The 26,504-nt window shown below is 35.7% G+C and overlaps 1 protein-coding gene and 1 long non-coding RNA gene across 4 annotated transcripts in view; one reads left to right on the forward strand and one right to left on the reverse strand.

Moving 5' to 3' along the window:
- Nucleotides 1–583: 583 nt before the first annotated feature.
- The window catches only part of stol (voltage-dependent calcium channel subunit stolid), a 59,036-nt gene continuing 33,115 nt past the window's right edge, over nt 584–26,504 (forward strand). For 2 of the 3 annotated variants that reach the window (XM_032437615.2, XM_015169691.3), the window contains exons 1-3: nt 584–1,413; nt 6,446–7,066; nt 23,693–23,774. In XM_032437615.2, the coding sequence (XP_032293506.1) occupies nt 6,954–7,066; nt 23,693–23,774 (195 nt within the window). In that variant the 5' untranslated portion in view covers nt 584–1,413; nt 6,446–6,953. Of the gene's footprint in view, nt 1,414–6,445; nt 7,067–23,229; nt 23,362–23,692; nt 23,775–26,504 lie in introns of those variants that run through there. The other variant, XM_032437616.2, reaches the window with a different exon arrangement.
- On the reverse strand, nt 11,832–15,491 carry LOC138911183 (uncharacterized). The gene is made up of 2 exons (XR_011416561.1): nt 14,822–15,491; nt 11,832–14,717 (listed from the first exon to the last, which is right to left on the reverse strand). It is a non-coding gene; the product is annotated as an uncharacterized lncRNA (long non-coding RNA).

Raw genomic sequence — 26,504 nt, forward strand, 5'->3', positions numbered from 1 at the left:
TTTTTTTAAATTTATTTTGGCTTTTATTTTTCGATAATTCAAATATGCAAATTACTGTGGTCGCTTAATGTAAGATTGCGATTGCTATCGCCACGGAAGATAATAATGCGATATCAATCTAAAATATTTTGTATGTCGAGCAACATTCTTCCAACATTCTGTTTTCTAGTTTTCAGTTTCGCGTAAGGGAAGCCAATTCATGTTTGAAAGCTTAGTTTATGACTATCAGTAGAGCTTTTTGAATCAAAGCTTTCCGTTTTTTTGTGTGCCTTAATTTAGCAAACATTTCAATGCAGCGAACGCTGCCTCAAACCATCGTGTCACATAGAGTAGCTTTTGTCAGAGTGCGTTTCTCGAGTGCGTTTCTCAATATATCGATAAGCAGCGCGTGACACGCAGTGTGGGTGATAGCTCATCACCAAAAAGAACAATAAACCGTTGCAACCCCAACAAGGCGAGCGCGTGTCTTTGGCAAGTGAAATGTTAGCCGCTCCATAATACGAAATCCCCCTCGCAGCAATTTATGCTTTCGAAATGGCGAGCAACATGCTCCCAAAAGCATTGCGCCCAAAGAGCGCAGCGCTCTCAGTTTCAGTTCGGTGCGTGAACCAGGCGAGTGTGGATGCGTTTTTGCGCGAAGCTCCAAAAGACATAAGAATTCAATCTGAAGCCCAATACAAAACAACAAAACTAAAACGCGACGACCATAATTAATATAAAACACCATAGAAGTGTGCGAATAATTGACAAAATGAATTAAAAATTAAAAATTAAATGTGTTTGGCAAATTAAAAAAAAAAACAAAAGACAAGCAAAGTGCGCTCAAAATTACATTAAAAATCTAGTGTTGTAAAGCATGAGAGAAAAACGCATACAGCAAAAATAAATAAACGCGAGTGCAATTTAGAAAACGCATGTGAAAATCTCTGTACACTACAATTTCTTAAAAGCAAATGTTGAAAAAATTCCTTATACATGTATAAATAGACATACAATTATATATATATATTTATATATATATACGTTACACACATATATTTGTATATGTATGTATGTGTGTAGTAGTATAATACTTGTGAGCGCCAAAAAGCCGAAGAGCAGAGCCCAACTCAAACGCCGACGCCAACGCCAACGCCGCGCAGCCATATAAATCGTCTCTCGTCGCGAGCTTTTTCGAAAGTTAACGGTCCTGCCCGACGTTCGCGTAGTAAAAACGTAGCGTGTGTGTTTTTGTCGGCAAATCTGTGGACGTTGCCGTCGCCGTCGACTGCGCTGCGCTTCACTGCACACAGAGCAGGCGTTAGCAGCAGCAGCCGCCGTCGCCCCCTTTACAACAGACTTTTTTGTTTTTGGTCAAGCAGCACTTTTCGCACTGGAGCTTCGAAATTGCGAATTTGGCGCGCTAAGCAGCAAGTAAGTGTGAGTGAGTGAGAGAGAGGGAGTGGGAGCAAACTCGAAAGAGCGACTTTAAAGAGCGTGAGAGCGCTTCTCACACATATATGAAGCTGCAGTCGTTGATTGCACAATAAAATTACACACAAACACACACGCATTTACAAAAGGAAAGCGCTGGAAATCATTAGTTTGTTCTCTTTTTTTTTGTTTTTTTTTTTTGTTTGAAAAATCACATAAATTAGCAAAAGTTTCAAGCGGTGCTATAAATCAAAATTTGTGTGACATTGTGTGCGTGCGCATTTCACTTGTGTGTGTTGCGCGCCCAAAAAAGTATGCTATGTCATTTTACTATTTACTACTACGCACGCTCACACACAGACACACACTCGCCTACACTTTGTATATATGTATATGTGTTGTTGGTATTCGTGTAGTACATAATAACGGTATTATCGTGTACTACACAGCCACGCAGCTTACGCAGCTGCGTAAAATCTCAAGGCTTGACCAATGCCTCGTAACCTCGGCAAACACTACAATATACCCCCCATCCCCATCCCCTACACACACCCCCGTAAACTGTGTTAAAAAACTAACGCACAGCTTCTTTGCTAAGCCGTTCACCTACATAATGTTTGTGTGTGTGTGTGTGTGTGTAACAGGCTACAGTCATCGCTCGATATATAGAAATTCCCGAAATGCCAGTGTTTCGATATCAGAATCTGAATACGTTGTAAAATATTTAATAATTAAATGTTTTTAGCTTTGGATTTGTTCGTTTTGAAACATTTTTTCAATCTGCGAAATTCCATCAAAGAATAGAAAGATGTGTAATTAAGCGCTTTTACCTCTTGTTGTCAATAGAAATAAGGTGAAACTTATGTTTTTGCTTTTTAAATTTTTTATAACAAGCGCTTGGATTAGAATTTGCCAGTGCACATTTGTGCTATTAAATAATAAATATTATACAAAAAGATGACTTGCACTTCTTTGATATCTTCACACATAAGATAAGATCCATACATGTCTATTTTTAATTTTGGATCAATTCAAAATATGTATAAAAATTAATACAAAATTTATTTTCCTTGGCTGAATATGGCTGTCAGTCCCAATATTTATCTGAAAATTACAAAGCTCATATAGATATGAAACGTTGACTTTTGCGAGCGTTCACTGTATTGGTTAGCGTAATCTGTATTATCCTTGGTTTTGGTTTCATTGCGTCCTTCAATATTTTTATCTCTAGATGTCTGTCTGCTCGTCCTGCGTTTGCCATCAGCTTAATTAATTGCCGCCTGTCACTGTAGTTGTTCCGTTAGAAGTGCATCCTTTGGCATCTTCTTCCTTTTTTTTTTTTGGCCCGAAAAGGCAGCAAGCAGCAAACAAATTGGCCTGTGGCTGCTGCGTCCTTTCTTGGCTTTGGCCAAACAAATTGGTTTCGAGTACTGCAGCATGTTGGCAACAGCATGTCAGAGGATTTGGCAGCACTGTTTCCAAGGAGTCGACTTAAAGAAGAAGATATTGCCAGTTAAGAAGGGCTTGCGCAATTTATGAAGCGCTCAGAATGAACCTGAAAAGAATGAATTCAAATTTTTAGATTTTTGCCAAGTTAATTTGAGATACTCAAAGAAAGAACAATAGTTTTCAGGCATGTTAAATTTATAGCTTTTGGAATTTCTAATAAATTAAGTTCGAAATTTTTAGATTACATGTAAATAAATAAATATTGGAAACTCAGCTCATATTTTGTTTTAAGGAATGCAGCGAATGCCCATTTACATATTTTCAGATGAGAAAGGCATATTTAAATCCAAAACTATCGCTATAAATACTTAATCGATAGTGTCATCACTAACTGTGCAGCTAAATTTGATGAGTTGACATTTTCTGAACACAAATCCTATTGTCATCGGCATTATTGCCGTAAGCCCATATTAACAGTCTTTCCAATTATATTCGTCCAATTGCCAGACAAGTCATAAAAATACGCACACATACATACACACACATAAAAACTTATATATAGACCAAGCAGATTTATAACTTATCAAAAATTTTTATATTACCCGACACACACACAAACACAAACATGCCGTGGAAAGTTTGCTATTGAAAATTTTCACAATCCCATTAATTCCGTTACCGAAAACTCCCAAGGCCATATTTGCCCGGCCACTTAGTGTTGCTGTCGTTGTTGTTGCAGCGGGAGAATAACAAACCGAAAACCCATGGAAATACATAAAAAAAAAAGACGCCAAAAGGCAAACACAGCATAAAAAGTATGAAATATAAAAAAAAAAAGGAAAGGAAAATTGCGATATATGCGATATAATAAATCTTTCGTATAACACGCAAAACTTTATGAACGTGCGCCAACTATAAACTTTCGCTTTTCACAAAACAGCGCCCGTTTTTCCACTAACCGGTTGCGTATACGCCGTGTTGCACATACTTTATTTTTATATATATATTGTTTTATTATTATAACTATTATTATTTTTAGTTCATCCATCTGCAATATGCTTTCTACGTGCAGCATTTGAATTTTATATTGAAGCGTGAGGCAGTTAGAAAATAAAATAATAGTTTTTCGATGACTTGAACATATTAAAATATATGTATTCTCTTTAATGCTGCTACGCTGTAATATGGGTATATTATGAGCTCATTTGTTTGATCTTCAAAGCTAATAGAACACATTATTTATTTGTAAGGAATATGCAGATTGTTTGTTTCATATGCCTTAATAATTTAATATGTAGTATATTTCCCATTTTTACATTTAAACTTTCGCATCAACTTAATAGTAGCGGAGCTCAGGTGTATTTGGCTAGGTATATGCAGAATGCTGCCCTCATTACAATTTTTATGTTATAAAACATGAAATTTTACAATGTTCGTCGAGTTTGTGTAGCCTTTTATTAAAACAATTACGATAATAGTGATAATAATTATTTGTTTATATTATTTAATTTATTATTCATTTATAAGTAGTTGACAAAACGAATAAAAGCTAAAAGCCTAATTAGAATATTTGTACAAATTTGTACAATTTCAAAGAATATTAGTAGATAGTAGAATTGATTGAAAATTGAAATAGTTAATATTAAAACAATATATACAATTCTTTTATAAAATATCTAAATATATATAGACTCTACAGTTATTATAAATTAATAGATACACTTTCTAGGAGGCATAGCCTTGAAGAAGAGTTGCGTAGAAGAAGTATCTTTTACTTGCTAAGCTATATAAGCTATATTTATAAATTTATAAACTATTTTTGAGATCTATTTAAACTTGAAAGAGATATGCATCAAATTGGTTTCATGCATTTGCAAGTGCATCACGGATTCGTCAGCTCGTAGTTTGACTTTATAATTTCGAATAAATCACATGCATAGATTCATAATTTGAGTAATGTGTGTGTGTGTGTGTGTGTGTGTGTGCGAGTGTTTGTATGCGTGTGTGGTGCCCATTAGTTGGCATGTGTTGGCATTGCATTTGGAATATGTGTTGCATTCTTTTAGGCGTCGCTGAAAGGGAGTGCTCGGGCCGCATCCTGTGCGTGGCTGCCGCTCCATTTCTGTCAAAGTTTTTGATGTGCAGCGTGCACTGGCAAAAAGAAGACACAAGCACAAAAAGCGCATATAAAAATATATATATATATATATGTGTTTGTGTGTGTGTGTGTGTGCTTGAACATGTGTGCGTAAGTGTGTGCGTATCGGTCACAATAAATTGTCTTTATTTCATGCGGATGCGGTCGTTGCGGGTGCGGGTGCTAAGCGGGGGGAAAGTTATGTGCGGGGCCGCAAAGGCTTGCGCCATGTTTAATGAAAATTATTACGCGATATCCTTCGGGACACACACACACACACACAAACATATCGAGCAACTCGCACAATGTACAGCTATGTGCGCCTTTTGGGGGTGGCATGCTCATACAAAAAAAAAAGGCCGCCTGCCACGAAGAAGTGGGGGCCAGCTGAATGGGCCGCCTTTGCCATTGCGACTGCGCCGTCACCGCGAGCGAGGAAGGATTCGACTTCGAAACCCGAGCATAACTTTATGCTATCGCCTGTTTGCATTTGTGTGCGTGTGTGCTTATGCGCGTGTGTGTGTGTGTGTGTTGGGAAACGCATTTCTAGGTCAAACTCAACCTCCGCATGGATCAGCCCAATAAGAGCCCGTTGCAAGCATATTTTCATTACATTTTCAGTCTAAATAATTTTGTTTTGAACTTGTGTGGCCCATAGCTTAAAAATCTTTTATTTTATATGAAATGAATAATAAAAGCAAAGTTTAGCTTGGATAAATTCAAAAGAAAATCTTTGTTTAAAGACCAAATTTAATTGGGACCAAATAAACCGGATATGTGATTTTTGTTGTTAAAAAAAGTATACGAAATGTTAGCCTTATAGTAAAATATAAAATAGCTGGTATTTAAATCCTTAAGAACCCAAGATGAGCTCATATGGAAATGTTAGCCAGACTGTCTTCGCTTTGATTTCAATTTATAAATATCTTTTACTATAGGCGAATATTCCTTTCCTCTAGTAAGGCTTCCAGATCTAGATTGTGATAAAACATAAAGGTGGAAGTTTAGTTTTTGAATAATTTTCTTTTTCTACTCCCGTTCCTTTGCTTCACTATATTTATTATTTTTATCATACCCATTCCCCCTCTTTCTCTCTCTCTTTTCACTCTCGTAATTTTTCTCACTTTGTCTCATGCTTACTCTCCATATCTTTTTATCTGAATCTCTCATTCTTTCTGAATCTAACATTTTAGGTAAATCGCTTTATTTTTAAGTTAGAAACTGTTCTTAAGGTGCCACTCTATCTTCTTCTCTCCCTTTCTCTCTCTCTCTCGCTTATCACTTATCTTTATTGTCTAAAAACACAGCTCGCCTTTCTACGCGATTTTCATTATTTTAAATAGAGCACAAAACCCGTTCAGTTCAAATGTATTTTTTTGATAAATCATAGTTGATGTCTACATTCGGAGCGTATCACTAATTTATACATTTTTGCTTCCATTTCAGCTTCGACTTGTTCAAGGACAAATAAATCCCACGCACAAACGCACACATATCCAGCGGATCAATTAATCGTGTCTAACTGAAAGAAACTGTGAAAATGCTTAACTTTTACCAGAAATGCAATAAGAATAATTGTTGGCAGTTAATAAAAATGCGGCAAACTCATGTTTTAAAACAAACAAATGAAATTTAACAATTTCTAAAACTTGACACAATTAAATGCATCAAATATAAAAATATAAAAAAAAACGCCAACTTGTTAATCGAAAAAATCAAGTGGAAATCGTCAATAAATAAAAACAAATTTGAAATTCAGTTGGTAAACTATTTTGTGGCTTTGCAGCACGCAAAACCAACATAAAATAAATAAAAATAAACAAATAATATGAAATTCGTGCGAGTAAATTGAAAATAGTTTATTCAGTGGTTCGGTTACAAAGCCGCAGATTCAATCGAAACCTAAATAATAAAAAAAAAGAAGGAAAAACTGTCAAATTCTCGCAAACACAAAATGGAGCGCAATCATTTGAGCTGCTTTCTGGCCCTGTTGCTGGGCGTGTTAATATTCCAAAAGCGCATATGCCCAGCTGTTGCCGATCAGGATGAGGATATACCACACAACGAGTAAGTAATAGTTATGCACATTATCTCCAGCTGTTGGTCAAATGATTTGGTTTTTTTATGCATAGTTGGGCATAATGATTTTATGCAAGTGTATGTTACAGAGAGCAAGGGGTATCTCCGATCCCATCAAGTATATATATATATTCATTCAAAGATATTTCATTGTCTGAAAGATATAAATAGTTTTAAATACCAAACATGCATAAATTATTGTTAATTCAAGCTCCGATTGCATAATTAAACTCTAATTGAAGTCAAAGTCAGATGTCAGGGTATCTACTGGTCGTTCACTACTTCGCACACACTGGTTGTTTTTTTTTTTTAAGCCCCGTTTCAATTATGCATAATTGAAAATGTATATCGAAGCGATGCAAATCGTTTTGTATCATTTCCCCCTGCAGGAAATTAATTGTAAATTTGTTTATTTCGCACATTTGCATGCGCAGTGTATAAATTATTCGCCACGCAATGTTAACTCAAATGCTAATGGCCATAAATATGTTATCAATAAGTGCACATATATCATGTAAACAAACTGCTGCCATATTGATGCGAATTTCGACAATTGCTCAGATTTGTTTTTCTTTCTCTGCTGTTTACAACTACGGGCTAAATTATGAGCAATAGAAAGGCTATTGTAAAATTGTTGAAATATTGCAAATCAAATAAATAATAGGAAACTTAAATTTATAATTCAAGGCAATTGATTGTCTGCAGATTTCTGTTATCTTATATGAAGTGTTTTTTATACCCTGAACCCATTAAAAATGGGTATTAGGGTATATTGTTTTTGTGTAAAATCCAAATGAATGTAACAAGCAGAAGGAAGCATCTCCGACCCCATGAAGTATATTTATTCTTCATCAGCATCAATAGCCGAGTCGATCTAGCCATGTCCGTCCGTCCGTCCGTATGAACGCAAGGATCTCAGAACATATAAGCGCTATAGACTTGAAATTAGATGTATATGCTCCCAGTGCCTGCTCAGATCGAGTTTGTTTCCGATAATCGATAACTTACTCCGTTTCCAAGCAATCGATCAAAATCGATATCGATATCCTATTTTTTGGCCAATTTTGGTAAATAATAAGAGTTAGAGTCCCCAAACTTGACATACAGCTGCTAAAATAGAATATATATATGCATTTGATGTTGAAAGAAGCAGGTTCAGGTTATCCCCTAGTCGGGAGCTCCCGACTAGAACCTCTTACTTGTTACTTTTTGTCTGATATATCTACAAGAATTCGTATGTTATGTTTGAAAGAAACTACGAAAGCTGTCATTTTATAAATTATGTAAATAATATAGATATGTAATTATGTAAAACATATTAATATATAATTTTAAACGGAAAACATTTAAAGTATTGAGAATTATTTTTGGGAATGTTATTAGTCTGGCTACAATTTAAATAACCCAAAGTCGCATTTCTCACGTAAATTAATGATAAAATTATGCAAAAGAGTTTTGCAAAATGTATAAATGTGTGTTTCGCTTTAATACTATATCTTGACTTGGCTATTTATGAGCTCGCTTTACGACCTTCCAATGTCTAATGACAAGCATCAAATTGAACTTTTCTATATATTCGTACGAATGACGTCGCAACTTTTACCATTCATCTCATTTATAACCCATTATTTTTATGATTATTACTTTGTTTACCACACACAATATGCCAATTTATTGGGCCAAAAGGAGTTGCAGCATCATTAAAACTGTGCATAAAAATAATGAGCGCCAAACTTGGGAAGATTCTCAAATATACATATATACATATATTATATATATATATATATATATATATATATATATATATGTTTATATAGACAGATATACAGTGAGAGCTGGGCACCTTTGGCAGACAGTTTTGAAACGAATTTCAAATTCAATTTTATATATTTGCTAAATGTGGTCTATAGAGTGCTGTTCACATGTGTCGCTGAGTAGCTTGACGCTTGTGTGAGTATCTAATGGATACATAATAGGATTTTGCAATTAGCGTGGGTGTGCGAGAGTGTGCTGGTGTGTGTGTGTGTGTGTGTGTGTGTGTGTGTGTGTAAGTGTGTGACAGTCACGTAACCGCAACGTTCACTTGGCTAATTAACCCAAAACCAACTGCCATTTACAGTCCAGGCCCCCTCCTTCATAGACAGAAAACAGAACGAATTTTTGTCACAGGAAGACAGGAAGGATGTTAGACAGACAGTAAGGCAACCAGGGTACTAAGTGGTTTTTTCTTTGTTTAATGTCACTTTTATTTATTGAAATTAGATTTAGCATTCACTTTGTCATGTTGCTTTCTTTTATTGTTAAGGCTTTCATAGCTATCTCTCCGTGTCGTTGGCAACTTGACAAACATTCATTTTCCTTGAAATGCTCTTAACCTAATAATAGAAGTTTCGCGTAACATTTACGGGTATAAAAAAGCAACATTTTAAAAGTATTTTGGCAACATTGACAAGTCCTTTTTAAACTTTAATATAACTAAGAGCTTGTTTTATCAGTTAACCAACTGTTAGTTTTTAATTGCAAAATCACTGCTTAGGTGTAGCATACTTTTAGGGCTAATTGTGCTAACTAACATAGCGCTGTGTGCATCTTCGAATTAACTTTAACATAGGCATACATAATTTTGTAACTAAACCAATTTAGTTTTCTGGTGAATCTCATAATGTGTATGATAGTTAGGATAGAAAAACTATTTTCTATCTCTTATCAACCCAACTAAGTCAACGGTATTAGGGCACGATCACAATGTTAAAGATCAGCCCCCTTCTCAGTGCACGATGCACATATGTTAATTTTAACAGTGCCATTACAGTTTATGTTAGCATCCATAGACTCTGTTATTACCGGCAACAACTGCTTATGTTAGCTCCAACTTAACATAACTGTTAAATGTCGCTAAATAATGTACAATTAAATAGGGTTTTTTAGCGTACGCATGCCATTGTCATGCCGCAAATATGATACTTGTGTTCGACTTTTTGTTTGGCATTATTCTCTTATTCTGTAGGCTTCGACATTTTGCGTAAATATTAATTTCATTAATTTGAAACATAAACTTTCCATGGCTTTCTTACTGTATTTTTATTTTTTGGCTTTTTATTTGTTGCTGTTGGCTTTTGTGTGTCACTGCAGAAATTCAATTAAATTTATTTCAACTTTTGCTGCCAGCTACGAGAACTACAAAAACAACAACAAGAGGCGCCTTGAGGGCACAGCCTTGACGGTTATGTTTGGGGCACATAATGATGATGATGTTGATGATGATGATGATTAAGTTGCGCCTGTTTCGGGGCAGCCCCTCATTGCTTTTGATGTAACTGACCCAAATCGTGCTTATGCTCGCTAATACTAGAACTCGTTCCTTTTGCTTTATTCTTTCAACGGATTTATCCTTAGCCCTGGCCACATTCCGGCTCACTGCTCTTGCCAGCTGTTGTTGTTGTTGTTGTGCTGATTCATATGCCTCATTTTCAGTTTCAGCATTTCCGATTTTAGTGCAATTGCTTTGCTTAAAACTTCAGCGATTCGTTAGCAGCTGCATTGACATTTTGAGGCTGGTCACGTGCCGTGGTCAACAAGATTGAAAAGTCGGGTAAGAAGGCAACATTTTTAACTGGTCCCAGCAATGGAAAGATTGCAACGGTTCTTAAGGATAATTACCTAAAACAGATGGCGCAAATAGTTTCGTTTGGAGGGCAAAAATGCTAGCTTAAAGAGGAAAAAGCGGCAATTCTCGGGTTGAATATTAAGCTTATAATTAATAAAAAAAATTTCAAAGCAATTAAACAAAAAACAGTTTTGATTATAAAGAAGATGAGCTGGAGAGTGTGTTAAAAACGAGTATTGTGTTATATTAATTTTAATCTATGTTAAATCTATGTTATGTGAAATTGCTTGTTGGAAATGATAGCTGAAAATAGTTGGTCAACATAAACGTTGCAGTTTTCGAACTGTGAATTAAATTGGCTAAGGTATTGATTTTGGCTGTACCTTTGCCCATCTTTATTCAAGAATCTTTATTATGATAACAATTATATGATAATACCCTAATCACAACTGCGACGAGCCTCACAAATATACAAACTAACGCTGTTGCAATTATAGTCATTCAACCCTAGTGTGTTGTGTATGTGGTCACAGTGTTCGTTATCAAATCGATTATTAGGCTCGCCAGGTGCCCAAATATTTATATTCAATGGTAGTCCAGTTGTAAACCAGGAATGTTTACCATTGACAGCCAAATCAGTTCCTGACGTCCAGTATTTTCCATCAATGTTCTTATCAGCAATATACTTATTAACAGCTTTCCATTCCTCCAATGTTTCAAATGTGACCAATTCGGCGCTCATACGATGACAAGCCTCACTGGCATCAAACCAGTTCTTTGCTGTATTTGTCTCAAAGTAATATATACCATTTTGGATTATAGCGAATTCGGCTGGTGGCACTGTGTTTATGAATTATGTATTAAATCTGTTAAATATGCCTGGTAAAACGCATGTTAAAGCAACTTAACATTACCGACAGGATCTGCTAAAACGATAGCCACCACGCTGAGAGTTGAGAATAGAGCTAATGAATGCCCGAACATTTTTGCAAGACTGAATAACTAGCATTATTGTTAGAAGCCCTTTTATAGGTAACAATAAAGAAAGTTATCGATCATGTACTTTAAATTTGAAGATTACTTATCGCAAAACCTACACTAGACTTCTTTGTTTCAAGCCTCGCAGCGGAAATAAACTGCAGCCCATTTGTTGATAGTTGAACTTATCTTTATTTGATATGTATAACAATTTTTTTAGTGAGTAACTAATTGTTTTACTTGAAAAATCAATCAATAACGAGTACTCATAGTCGGCGATTTGATTGGAGGCGTCTACTTCACAATACGCAGCTTTGAGCTTACGTTGGTGTTGATAAATATGTAGAATATATGTAATAAATTTAAGGGACCGGTTTTTTTTCCAGGTTAAAATATTTGCATAGTTTTGTAAAATCAAAATTTATAAGTAGCCATTTTCAAAAAAAAAAAACAAAACAAAATTCACGATACTTTTCATTGAATTTTTTGTAAAGAACAAAGTCTGTTTAAAATACAAATTTTATATTAAAACAAGTAAGAGGTTCTAGTCGGGAGCTCCCGACTAGGGGATACCCTGCTCCCTCTTCTTCCAACATCAAATGCATATATATATCCTATTTTAGAAGCTATATGCCAAGTTTGGGGACTCTACCTCTTATTTACCAAAATTGCCCAATAAACAGGATATCGATATCAACTTTTATCGATTGCCTGGAAACGGAGTTAGTTATCGATTATCGGAAACAAACTTGACCTGCGCAGGCACTAGGAGCACCTACATCGAAAATTTCAAGTCTATAGGTCTTATATGTTCTGAGATCCTTGCGTACGGACAGACGGACGGACGGACATGGCTAGATCGACTCGGCTATTGGTGCTGATCGAGAATATATATATACTTTATGGGGTCGGAGATGCTTCTTTCTGCCTGTTACATACTTTTGGATTTCGCACAAATACAATATACCCTAATACCCTTTTTTAATGGGTTCAGAGTATAAAAAGGTTTGATAAGCTAATAAAAAATCCCCTTTAAAATTTTATGGAATTCTTGTTATCTGAATTGATCTAACTTCAAGATGTACATAAAAGATAAATATTTTCTGCAGTTCGGTGCTTTAACCATTTGGGAATTATTTGCGCATAGCATGTGCACAACTTCTTTCATATATTCTTCATAGTGCTGCATGGAGTGCAAGTTTGTGCTCAACCTAACCTTACATATATGTTTCCTGTCAGAAGCTCTCTCTCGCTCTTCCTCGTTCTCTCCCTCCCTTTCTCTTTCGCGTGGCCTGCGTTTTATGCTCCGCTTCACTCTATTTATAAATTAACTTGTCGTGTTCTATGCAAATTCAAAATCCACTTAATTGCAGCACAAGACGGCAAAATAAAATAAAACAACAAACTATTCCACAGACGCAACGTACTCATCCCGCGTACCTCGTCAAACCCCTCCAGATACCCTTCCCCTCAAAAGTTGGTGCAGCTACCGCTTAATGCACTTTCACTGTCATTTGTCATAAGTAGTTAGCGCTTGTTTGCCTGCCTGTTTGTTTTCTTCCACTGGCTATGTTTTCTGCTCGCTTTTATTGTTTTTTTTATTTATTCACTTAAGCTGCCAGGGTTGTAATTAGATCCGCCACGCCCACTCACACACACATTTCACATTTTCTGTGCTGCGTTTCCGCGTGTCAAAGCTTGAAATGCAAAATCGTTTTGAGCAGCATTCGTGCCAGTTGCAGATATATGCAAAAACAACTGATATAACAACAACAAGTTAATGAGAGTAACTTAACTACGACAAAAATTGAAGCAGATAAAACGCAGCAGCTGAAAACCCGGACAACAAGTCCGCCAAATAAAAATGTCAAAAAGCACTTCGAGCTATATGGGAAGGAATGTTAAAGGAAGTGAAAAGTTAAGTTAAGTTCCTAATTTGACTCACCTTACCTATGCCAGCTAAATGGTATTAATATTGTCTTGACAAGTTCAGTTTAGATGTCTTTTAAAAAAAATATTTGCATATAAATGCTATATTTTAGACTTATAGTGCTAGGTGGGCTTTACGTTATAGAGTTCAAGAGATGTCTTACTGACTGCAACACAAAAAGCAGATCATTAAAAAGTATTTTTGAATCATTAACAATGTTTTTGCTCGTTACACATTACTCCCCGCAGGGCTATGAAATCCTATTAAAAAGTTAAATTGAAATTAAAATCAAATTTCTTTGAATGAGTAATTTTTGCAAATATAAAATTATATGTAGAGGAAATATTTGAGTTCCCTCAGTTTACGTAATACTGTAATTAAAATGGAAACCTACAATATTGTAATAATTGTTTATTTTATTTTATCATTTATGTTATGCGTTACTTAACAGTCTCTGTTGCAGTCACTGTTAATGTTAAGCATAATGTAATGCTATTTGTCTTTGGCTAACTAAGAAACGCTAACAGAGCCCTAAAAGCGATACATTTCGTGTAATGTGTTTTTTATTTCGTGATAAATTTATTTGTGCCGGAAAAATAGTCTTTCAAGAAAGGTCTTGTGACTTGTGCAAAAATAAAGACCAATTTTAGGTCTTGTTACTGAAAGTTATCTGTTAATGTCGCTTTCTTAGTATTTTTATTTTCAAATATCAAGTATACGCCGTGTTAATTGTCTACGTGAGAGCAAAGTGAACGTTTGCACAAAGTTTCTGTAAGCTTTTTTGCTTTTTTTGTGACATTTACGTATACTGTGAAAATTGGATTATAGAATTTTGTAGCTTAAGACCAGCTTAACAAAGCCACAGCAAGTGGCACTCACTATAAAAGAAAAAAACCGAATAAAATTTAAGAAACGTAAATGCAACTCACGTAGGTAGCACAGACAAAAGGCAAAGATACACACACACACACACATGCACACACGCATAAAATCAAAGTGAAAGAAACCACAAAAAACATCGACATGAAGACCGCAAGCACCAATGAAAGACCATCAACGTCATCTTTGGGCTCTTGGCCTGCATATGGACCAAAGACCAAAAGACTTTTTTTCCCTCTCATGGCCTGGAAATAAAAAGGCGCATTTTGTTTAGCACATTTTGGCAGTTTGTGCACGACAAAACTTGACAATGGCTAAAGCTACGTGAGGAGCTGGCCAAGGGGCTTACCCGAATTTTTGTTGGCTACATGACAGCATATCAGGTACAGGCACTGCCACAGCCACAGCTATAGCCACAGTCACATCTTCGGTTAGTTCTACTGATGCCTCACCTGCTCACCAGCTCAGTTAGTGTTTTGCATTGTCTTGTGCGTCTCTGCCTTTTGAGCACGAATCACGTATGTCATGCTCAAGTGGCATACACGTAATGCCATCGAACTACATTTTCTTGGGTCCGTAGCATCAGGTTTTCACTTTTTGCCAAGTTTATGCGCTGTTCCGTTCCATTCTGTTGAGGTAGAGTAGGTCAATGGGCTTGCAGTTTGCGGCTTGCATCATTGAAATCGAAATGAGTTTTTTTTTTTTTTTTAACATTTTCTGAGACAACAATCTCTAGCGCATGTCTTATCTCTATGCGCTATACTAGGCAAACGAGAATTTTTCAAACAGAATTCGGAACATTTTAAATTTATAAGATATTTGGAGGCCATTTAGATTATTTAGAGAATTATTAATGGATGTGCCATTTTGGCTGTCAATTGTAACTATTATCGATAATTTTTAAAATAATTGATATTTTGGTTTTTATTATAACCTGTTTGTCCGCATGCGTCGATCTCAGATAAGAGCTGGAAATGTTGAATATATATCCTCTTTAAGTACGAACACGAGTTCGTTTCCGAAAGTCGAACAGTTTCTGTTTTAGAATCTTAGCAGATTTAAAGCTTCTTAATATAAAGTTGACTGGTTCGAAAGCGATTTATAATGCACATTTAAGAGCGCTTTTTAACTCTTTATTGGAAAGCAATTAAAAATCAATTAAGATCGATTTAATGACAAACATATATTGCATTTAATATTTCATTAACGTTTGCATTTGATGCTCAAATTAAATCAGGCATATATATGGTAATTATGCGTATGCAAATACTTGGGTTATATAAAGTACATATATTTTATTTACATATACATATATGCATGTGTAAATATTTTTTATATGCACGCATGATGTCGTTGGATAAAATGCCCACAAGGGGGGAGGTGGAGCAGGACGGATTAGAGACCCAACTTGAGCTCAGTTGAGCCCAGGCAAACTCATTACAAGCTCAAGACAAGAGAGATATAAGTAGGCTCGCAGATACAGTCAGCAGTCTGGGTAGGCAGGATAATAGGACAGCACGACAGCAGCTAGAATAACAACAACAAGGACTATACACACACACACACACACACACACACTGTGAAAACATTTGCCAAACATTTATAATCTAAACGCGAAAGTCAAAAGCAAAACAAAATCAACATACAGCGTAAAGCTCATAAAACAAACGGTAGCCAGCAGATAAAGATAAAGACAAGGAACAGCAGCGGCAACAGCAAATTGAATAAGTATCAAAGAAAAACACATCCTGCAAGCCCACCCGAAACAAAAACCTCACCACGCCAGTCGAGGCGTTGATAAAGCCAAAATAAAATATTATTTTAGAAAAAAAAGAAGGAGAACAAGAGACAAGGGTATGCAAAATACTCTCCTAGTGCTAACGAAAAATATTTGCACAATTTTATGGCATTATCTGCATTATCAATAGCAGCAAGAAAGCAAAATATTATTCTAGAGGTTGCCGAATAATGATTACCCTTACAACTTTTAATCGATTTAAGGATTAGGATATCTGAATCAAACAAAAGCTTTTCATTATATTCGTAATACCTGATTGTGTTTTCTAAGGAAGCTTTAAGATGTAGTAATAGAGTCTCGAAATAATGTGACAATTTTGAATCAATATTACAGCTATTTGATATTGAAATTTAGGAAAGCTCAACGTGTAAATTACATGTTTGACGGATTGTTCTTATGAAAGCCATCGTATTCTGATAATGCTAACATTTTTCTCACATATCAGCCACATATTTAAGGGGAGAGGTAAATAATTTATCTTGTAAAACAAAGAAGGTATTTGGTCCTATGGCTGCTACATGACTTAGTGTTAACAAACTCATGGAATACCCTGCAATTGTATAATATGAGCTGTAAGAGCAGCTATATCAGAGGGAAAGCAGCATCCGACACAACGCTGCGTATACGCAATGTTGATTATGTTGAGCCCGGGCAGAGCGAGCTACGGCAGTTGCCATCGTTTTTGCTTTTATCTAGATACAAAATAAGCGCATGTTTATATGCACTCGACGCCACAGAAGAGCCAACTGCAGGCGGGAATGAGATAGTAGGCGTGGCCGGAAGTGGCAACGCCCAAACAGCCCACAAAAGGCAGACAAAGTTTTATGGCCAGCGATGTTGCCCAAAATGATTTAAATTATATGAAAATTGTATTATGGCAGCGTCAGAGCAGCGACAAAAGTGGTTCGAACTGTGGCGCGTCGAGTGGGGGGCTGGTTCGTTGATTGCTGGTTGTTGGCCCCACTGTGCGCGTTGCATGGGAAAAGGGAATGAAGCGTAAACAATGAAGCGATATAAAGTGGCGAACAAGTGATTGAAATTGGATAATGGCCATAATGGTCAGAAATTGCAAATGCGGGCGACCCGACGAACGCGGCTAATGAGCAATGCAGCGTCGAAATGAACGTAAAATAATCACAGAAAGAGAGAGAGAGAGAGACAGAGGGAGAGAGTGTGGAGAGAGGGACAGAGAAAGGCAAAGCGAATGCAAAATGCGGAGTAAAGCGTTGAAAAGAGTTGGTCACAAGTGTAATAGTATGATTTTCTTCGTTGATTTAACTTATGTTCGGGTTGCCTTTTTATTTTTAACAACACGTCTTCTTACTGCTAGTACTGTAGAGAGACTGCCTTCCACTTCTTCTCTGCAGCCGCTTTTCTTTATCGATATTTACTTATCGTACTGTTATAATTAACATAGATAGTGACACTATAATACCCTGGCTAGGGTTACCAATGATGCTCTTATCCTATTACAACTCGGCCATCCTGACAAAGAGAGCTCCCGATCTCTGTCTTTTATATGTGTATCTATCTTTATAACTAATGCTTATTGCCTATTTTCGCATCCAATGCTTAAAGTTTTGGCTATTCCAGATACCAACGTACGGGTTGCGAGATAATTGAAAGCCTTCTACATCCTTTAACAAGTATCTATCATTTTTTAAAATCTTTTCTATACTATAAGGCCCTTTATATCTTGGTATTAACTTTTTTGAAACTCCTGGTGTGCTATCAAAATTTTTTACCATGACATAGTCACCTATTTTATATTCTACTGATACTTTCTTCTTTTTATTAATCCGCTCTTCATTTCTGATTTGAGCTTCTTTTTGATATATTTCTCCACTCTTTCTTATATTTTCTAAATTTCTTTTATCACACGTGTTCACCTGTGTAAACTCTTCTAATTTTTCTTTTAATTCATCAACAACTTTTCCTTTCTGTTGTAATCCGAATAACATTTCGCTTGGAAATTTCTTTATGCTTTTGTGTTGTGTGTTGTTTATTGCATATTCAACATTTTCTATAATAACATCCCAATGTAAACCATTTTCTGGCTCCGCCATTTTTGCCATCATCGGACCCAAGTCTCTATTCAACCTTTCCACCTGACCATTTGCTTGCGGACAACCCGTTGCTATTTTAATATGCGTTACTCCCTCATTTTTTAAAAATTCATCAAACTCTTTTGCAGTAAAACAACTCCCTCTGTCCGATACAATGAACTTAGGTCTACTATACGCTCTGAAATAATCTTTTAATGCCTTAATCGCTTCTTTCGTACTTGTTGTCTTTGCTGTATATAGTCTAACAAATTTTGAAAATCCGTCAACCACCGCCAATATATATTTATTAGCCCTTCCTGCATTAATTGGTCCATAATGGTCTATATGGATCATCTCCCACGGTTTGTTTCCTTTCGGTATGCTATGTAATAGTCCTTCACTCTTACCCGTCTTGGGGGCGAAGGCAATGCATTTTAAACAATTCCCTATATGCTTTATTGCTTTTTCCTTAATATATGGGAACCAGTAACTCTTTCCAATGGCATCGATCATCTTATCTCTCCCAGCATGTCCCAACTCATCATGATATTTGTAAAGTACATGTTCTTCCATATCCTTTGGTACATAAAAAACTAATCTGCCATCATTTGTTTTTCTGTAAATGACCCCATTTCTCATTTCGAATAGCTTGTGCTCTTCTTTTTCTAACATCTTTCTAATATCTACCAGTTTGTCATCTTTGCTTTGGCAAATAACTAAATTGTCCTCAAAACTATTGGATTCAATAACTAAAATGTCCTCATAACATCTGCTTAACGCATCCACATGTTGCATTTGCTTGCCCGATCTATGCACTAACTCAAAATCGTAATTTTGTAGTTCTAACGCCCATCTAGCAATTCTCGGATTTAAATCTATTTTGTTAAGCGTTAAAGTTAAAGAGTTGCAATCTGTCATTATTTTAAATCGTTTTCCCTGCAGATATATACGAAATCTGCGTAATGCGTAAATGATGGCTAGCGTTTCTAACTCAAAACTATGATATTTAGACTCTACTTCGGTTGTTCTTTTAGAAAAATAAAAAATCGGGTGTAATTTCCTATCTTCTTTTTTTTGAAATAAAACAGCCCCAAATCCCACTGCGCTGGCATCACAATGTAGTTCTATTTCTTCTTTGTAATTATATATTGATAGTACTGGCGCCTCTAACAATTTATCTTTTAACATATTAAAACACTTAAACTCCTCTTCTCCAAACTTGAATTTCTTATCTTTTTTCAATAAATCATATAAGGGTTTAGCTAATATAGAAAAGTTTAAAATGAACCTCCTGAAGTAGGAGCATAACCCTAGGAAACTTTGTACTCCCTGAATTTTGTTTGGTATTGGAAAGGATTTAACCGCTTCTAACCCTTTTTCATCAGCCCTAACGCCTTTACTATCCACCACAAATCCTAAATATTTAACGCTGCTTTTAAAAAATTCACACTTATCTAATTTCAACTCTAATTTGTTTTGCACCAGTCTTATAAACACTTCCTTTAAGGTCTCCATGTGTTCCTTTATGTTTGTACTTGCTATCATAATATCATCCATGTAAACAATTACCTTATTATCTTTTATCATATCACAAAATATGTTATTAACAAATCTTTGAAATACATGTGGCGCAGTTTTTAAACCCATGGGCATCCTAAGAAATTCATATTGTCCTAAAGGGGTAACAAATGAAGTGTATTTAATAGATTGCTCATTAACAAAAACATGAAAATACCCGTTTTTTAGATCCAACTTTGAAAATACTGTTTTTCCGCATAGTCTGTCTAATAAATCGTCGATCAATGGTAGCGGGTAGTTGTCTCTACATATAATTTTGTTCAGTCTTCTAAAATCAATACATAACCTCATGTCTCCAGTTTTTTTCTTCACTAGTACTATAGGTGATGCATACTCTGAACAACTTGGCCTAATGATTCCATCTTTTAAATAGTCGTCTAATAATTCTTGCAACTTTTCTTTTTCCATATAAGATAACCGCCTAGGTGTACAATTAAATACTTTGTCGTTTTCTAATCTTATGCTTAACTCATGTCTTAATTTTGGCTGATTTGGCCTTTTCGCTTTTACATAAGTATTTTCAAATAAATTTTCAAATTCACACTTTGTGCTGTAATCAATATCTTCACTTAAAATATATATATTTTCTCTTTTGTTAGAATCTTCCCAACTTATTGTTAAGATATCCTTCTCAAAATTCTCTTCTAACACTCCCATGATTTCGCTATTCACTGGCGCTTCATTAACATGATTATTAATTTTAACTGCACTGTTTCCTATATCTTCTATAATCACTTTTTCAATCCCGGTTTGATTATAGATAATTTCATCACTAACAACTTCTTCACTATCAGGTTCGAGCTTAAGCTCTCCATAACTAACTATCTCATCACTAACAGTTTCGATCCCAATCACTTCATTTCTAACTATTTCACCACTAATTATTTTATTTCTAACTATCTCATCACTACCAACTTTATCACCAAGCGTTTCCGGACTAACAATTTTCTCACTAACTAATTCATCACTACCAGTTTCATTACTGACTATTTCCTTATTAACGATTTTATCATTTAACAATATAGTTTCATTTTGCTCGTGTTTGATATCTTCATCGTCCACTTTTTTTTGTTTTTCTTTGTAGCTTGTAGCTATGATATCATTTTTACCATTATTCTGGTGATCAACTTTATGCCCGTTCACAATTTTTAATGTTCTTAAATCAATATTTAAACCAAAAGAATCCATAAAATCTCTACCAAGCACAGCGTCATACCTCATAGACTCATTTGCCACAATTATAACATTAAAATAAACATTTATTAACTTTTTCTTCATAAAACATAAAATTTTTCCAAAATTTTTCAATTTACTTTCATTTAAACCTACATACGAATTTGCATCTGGCATACGCTTTACTTTTAATGGCACAAACTTTTCCTTTAAAAATGAAATAGGGCTGCCAGAGTCTATAAGGCATTCTGCAATTATTGATTTGTTAAATGAGTTACTAAAATGAATTCTTAAGTATCTTACATATTTGTTTTCCATATCATACTTTTTATTTGGACATCCTGCTATTAAATGATCCTTTGAGCCGCACGCATAGCAAGATCCTGCCTCCCGTTTGGGCTTTAAACAATCTTTGGCCCAATGGCCCTTAACATTGCAATTGTAGCAACGTTGTTGTTTGTCCGCCTGTGCTTCCTGTGCAGTTTGTTTCACTACATGGTTTCGTACCCGTTTAATTGGCAACTTTATAGCTGCAAACGCACGTAAAATTTGAGCCGGATTGGTAAAGCAATGCATACTAGCTTGAGTGCGCAAGTTTTCGCAAGGTATGCCTCGAATAATACCCTCCATTAACTCCTCTACATCAATGTTGATGTCCTGTGCCAATATGCTTTTTTCGCTAAAATATGTGGCGAACACCTCATCTGGTTTCCAAACCCGATCCTCGAACTTCTGTCGTAGTTCCGACTTCGAAAATCCTCCCCCGAAGGCCAAAACCAATTGATTTAGCATCTCGTCAATCGGAGCAATGATGCGCATAGGGTCTGCATGCAACCACTTCAAAGCACCGCCTTTCAATTTGCTTATACAAAGCAAGTGCTGTTGCATATCATTTAGTCTGTAGATCTTGGCCACATTGAAGAATTGCATTACCCATTTACGCACCTCACTTTCTCCAGTAAATTCTAATAAAATTTCCTTGGCTAACATCATCGCTCCAGTTTGGATGCAATTATTTAAGTTGCCTCCGACAGCGTTGCCACTTTCGTCGATCCTTCCAGCTGCCCCAGCGTTGCCCGCTGCACCAGCGTGATCAGCTGCACCAGCGTTGCCATCCGTTCCAGTGTAATCAGCTGCACCAGCGTTGCCATCCGTCGACCGTGGTCTTTCTTCAGTGTGACCATCCTCTAGCTGCAATAAATCGCCGACTTCACTTTCTTGCTCTCCCCCGTCGCTCCCGCCGATGTGCGAGTTGCGGTTCACCGTTACTTGAAATTCTTCTAGGAATTTTCGAGACGCTTCAATTTCGAGACGCATCAATTTCAGCATCTCGGCGCCATTTGCTATTTCGTCACGCTGTTGTTGCATTATGTTTTGCAACTCATTTTGAGCCTCAATTGTCTGTTCCTTGTTACGTTGAACTTCAAGTTCCTTTGCAGCATCGTCTCGGATATCCACTGGTACCTTATTTAATCTCGCCATCAGCTCAGTTTTGGTACCCTCTGTTGGCAAATTTAGTAATGCCAACCAACTTTTCAATGTCGCTATTGACACGTCATTTATATTTATATTTTCCATTTTGTTGTGTTTTTTTTTTTTTTTTTTCTGAGTCAATCCCACTTCTGATATTGTAATAGTATGATTTTCTTCGTTGATTTAACTTATGTTCGGGTTGCCTTTTTATTTTTAACAACACGTCTTCTTACTGCTAGTACTGTAGAGAGACTGCCTTCCACTTCTTCTCTGCAGCCGCTTTTCTTTATCGATATTTACTTATCGTACTGTTATAATTAACATAGATAGTGACACTATAATACCCTGGCTAGGGTTACCAATGATGCTCTTATCCTATTACACAAGAAAAGACAACTTAAATGGCTCCCAAGTGTATTCCAGAGTATTTTGCGGTGTTAAAAAGAGCTCTACAAAAATAAAAAAAATCTATATTGGTTTGCCGAAGTTTTAATACCCTTACTGAGACGTTTTTTTATAAAAAGATTTCATTTTGGCAGACCGTTTGAGTTGATTCCAGTATTTCTGGATTAGAGTTAGGATATGTGCAAAAATACAATAATGTATAAATTCGAAATTATAGTGAAAGCCACATTTAGTGACTGCTGAACAATACTATCCTCGGCAAGGGTATAAAAAGCGAACTTCTTTTACGTTCATACGGCCAAACAATATTGCTAGTAAAACATTTATGGTTGTGACATAAAGAAAGATCAAATTTAATACCCTTGGCAGAGTTAATGAGCGAAGGCAAAAGAGTTGAAAATATATACACTACATCTTGTAAGTTGTTCATGCTTCTCAAAGGCAGTTCGAATATTTCGAAGAAGCAAAAGAGTTAAATAATTGTTAACAAAAATCAATATTTAACAGCCTGTGTATATGTCTATGAACAGAACCTTTAAATATTAAATAAAATAATATAATAAAACATTTTATATTCGTTCGGTTTAGCAATAGTTTTTAGGCTTTGATTTTGCTATTGGCTCTCCGAACTGTGCCAAATGACAAAAAAAAAATATAAATATATGTAAATTAAGTTAAACAAATTCCATTAAATATTTTTACTAATCCAACTAAATGAACTATTTTTTTTTCATCATCTTTTTTACAGAGTGCGCAACTGGGCTCTTAAATTTGGCGTTGATTTATGGGAGTTTGGTCGCCAATTTACCAAAATGAATGAAATCAAAAGTGTGAGTAAATACTTAACACACATTTCCCTCATACCATATATGCATACAGTCACATATGTCTGGGGTTAAGCCCAAACAAATATCAATGGGATATATTTATAAGTCAACATTGGAATATAGATTGGTTAAAAGCTCTGCTGACATTTGTAAATGGCTGCGATTGCTGTTTCGGGTTGCTTTTCGATGTGGCAGAGGAGTATAGTAAGCGGGGAGAGATGGGGTTTATTTGGGTCTTAGTTAAACAAATATGTTTAAGCTGCGGCTGCGATAAGAAATTATCGATAAATACGCAGACGATGCCGGCTTAGTGCCTGGCTTTACCCTCAAATGCGTCAATTTTTGTTTGTACAATTTTCTTTTCTTTTTTTTTGTTGTTGTTGATGTTTTTGTGGCTTTTGTTGTTCTGGCGCGGCTCTAATGCAATTTAAACACAAATAAGGCTAATTGAGGCGAGGCTCGAGTCTAACAGGGCTGGGCGGATGGCTGGCAGTGTATGCCCTGTGTCTGTGTGTATCCGTGTTAATAAGCATGACTGTTTGGCTTTGGTTGACTGCCGCTTGCTGCGGCTGCTCTTCACCCACTCGCGTATTTTTTGCGTTTAATCAGACGTGCATGAGCTAGTGGGCCGCCTTTATTGCGATTCTCTTTATACGACGCGCGCGGGGGTGTGTGTGTGTGTGTGTGTGAGTGAGTATGAGTGGGTGGATGGCACACACGTACATCCCATACATGCATACACAAACATGTTGGCAGTAAAACTTGGTGTATGAGTTAAAAATGTTAAATACGCTTTAGATCGGATTACATTTTTGTTATTTTTAAAATAAGCCTAAAAACGATTAACTGGTAAAATAAAACCGATTTATTATTTATACTTATCATTTAAACATGCATATATGTTTATTTTTCTTTGATTTTTTTTTGGTGTTAAATCTACTAAATCTAGGCTTTAACTTTGTTATGTTTTTAGCTAGCTGAGCTCTTTAAAATGTTTTTATTTTTATAAGAACGTGTTTTAGCAGCCGTCGTATATATAAGTTTACTAAGCTCTGTTCAGTTGAAAAAATAGGGTAGTTGTAGTAGGGTATCTTCCTTTTTTTTCGTAGGGTATCTACCTCCTTCTTTTTCTTTTACGATTGAATGTACAATTTTTGAATAAAATAATTTTCTCATTTTTGTTCACTGTTAAAATTAAACAAAAGTCTAGTGTATTCAGCTATATCAAGTATTTATTCATGCCGAGATTTACTCTTTTGCCTCTTGCAACTTTCCGTCCGTTTTAATTAATGAAGCCATACATAATATTTACTCTTTACATTTTATTTCGCTTATATTAAATTCATTTTAATTTAAATTTAAGTGGATACAAATTCTCTTCCATTGTGTTGCGTACAAACTTTTACTAAATCGTAATATTGCCCCATGGAAAGGGTGTTATATTTGGCGAAAAAGTGTGTGTGGGCAGAGTGGGAGCAAAAGGGGAGAGAATGAAAGGGCAATAGCAGCAGAGGCTGGGCTAAAATGCAAATAAATTTGCTGGCTGTGACTGTCATTGAGTCTGTAATTGTCAAGTGACTCGTTTTTGTTGCTGTTGTTGTTGGCTGCGTTGCCGTTGCCATTGCTGCTGACAATGTTTGTTTGTGTTAATTTAAAGCGCACGTCGCGTTGTGCAGGCGGCAAAAAATGAAAATCTACGCCCAGATTGAATTAAATATCAAGTATACGCGGCGTTGAATGCCGTGCAAGTTTTTTTTTTTCACATAGCCTGTGCATGTGCGTGAGTGTGAATTGTTATTTAGCCTTGTGTGTACGTTCGCTTCATAAGCATATTGTCATAACAGTGTGCATGTGTGTGTCTGTGTGCACGCCTTGTTCAACAATAACGCGTTTCCTTGGCAGGGCAAATAAATTGTGTGCTTAAAAATTATTGGCATGCCTAAAATGAACGAAGGATTGCAAATGCTGACATGGGTTCCAAAAATAAGAAAAAAACAACGCATTTTCGCTTTGAAAATATTGGGTTTTCCAAAGATAAACCGTTGAAAATGGATTTGATGGTCGCAGCTAAATAAAAGACGGTTAAAATAGTGAGAGCGTCTTGATACACGATAGGGTTTGATATTGATCTTGTATATACTTGAATTTACTTTATTCAAAAAAATGTGAATTTTGAAACAACCAATATTATTGAAACAGTTAAGTGGAAAACTATTACTGGCTGCACGTAAATAGAATCTGAAAAGAATGCCATAAAAAATGAAGATCATGGATTTTATATACAGCTATGAAGATTTTCTTTAGAGAAAGCAGTCCATTTGCAACTTTTCGTACTATAAATGCATAATTAATTAAATTTTACCCAAGAGGTATGTCATGTCAGCCTAATGCTTGTAATTTTGTATGAAAAGCAAGCAAAATTTTATTATCTAACTTTTTGGTAAAGTGACCTAAGCCATTTGACAGGCGCTTTGACCCAAATATTCTCTCCTATTTTCAATCTGCCAACGAAAATGAAAAGTATTGACATGACATTACGACAATATTAATTCGATTCAATTATGGACAACAGTTTCTACTTCTTTCAATTTTTGTTGTCATTTCTTGACAGTTGCCCTTCAAATTTTATTATTTTTTTTTTGTATAAGAAAGTTTGCAAAGCACAATATAAGGAATTAAAAAAATGTTGTCCCATTTTCCATTTTCTTTGTGAAATCGTTGTTATTGTTGTCA

This window comes from Drosophila virilis, chromosome 4, assembly GCF_030788295.1.
Source record: "Drosophila virilis strain 15010-1051.87 chromosome 4, Dvir_AGI_RSII-ME, whole genome shotgun sequence".
Taxonomy (NCBI): domain Eukaryota; kingdom Metazoa; phylum Arthropoda; class Insecta; order Diptera; family Drosophilidae; genus Drosophila; species Drosophila virilis.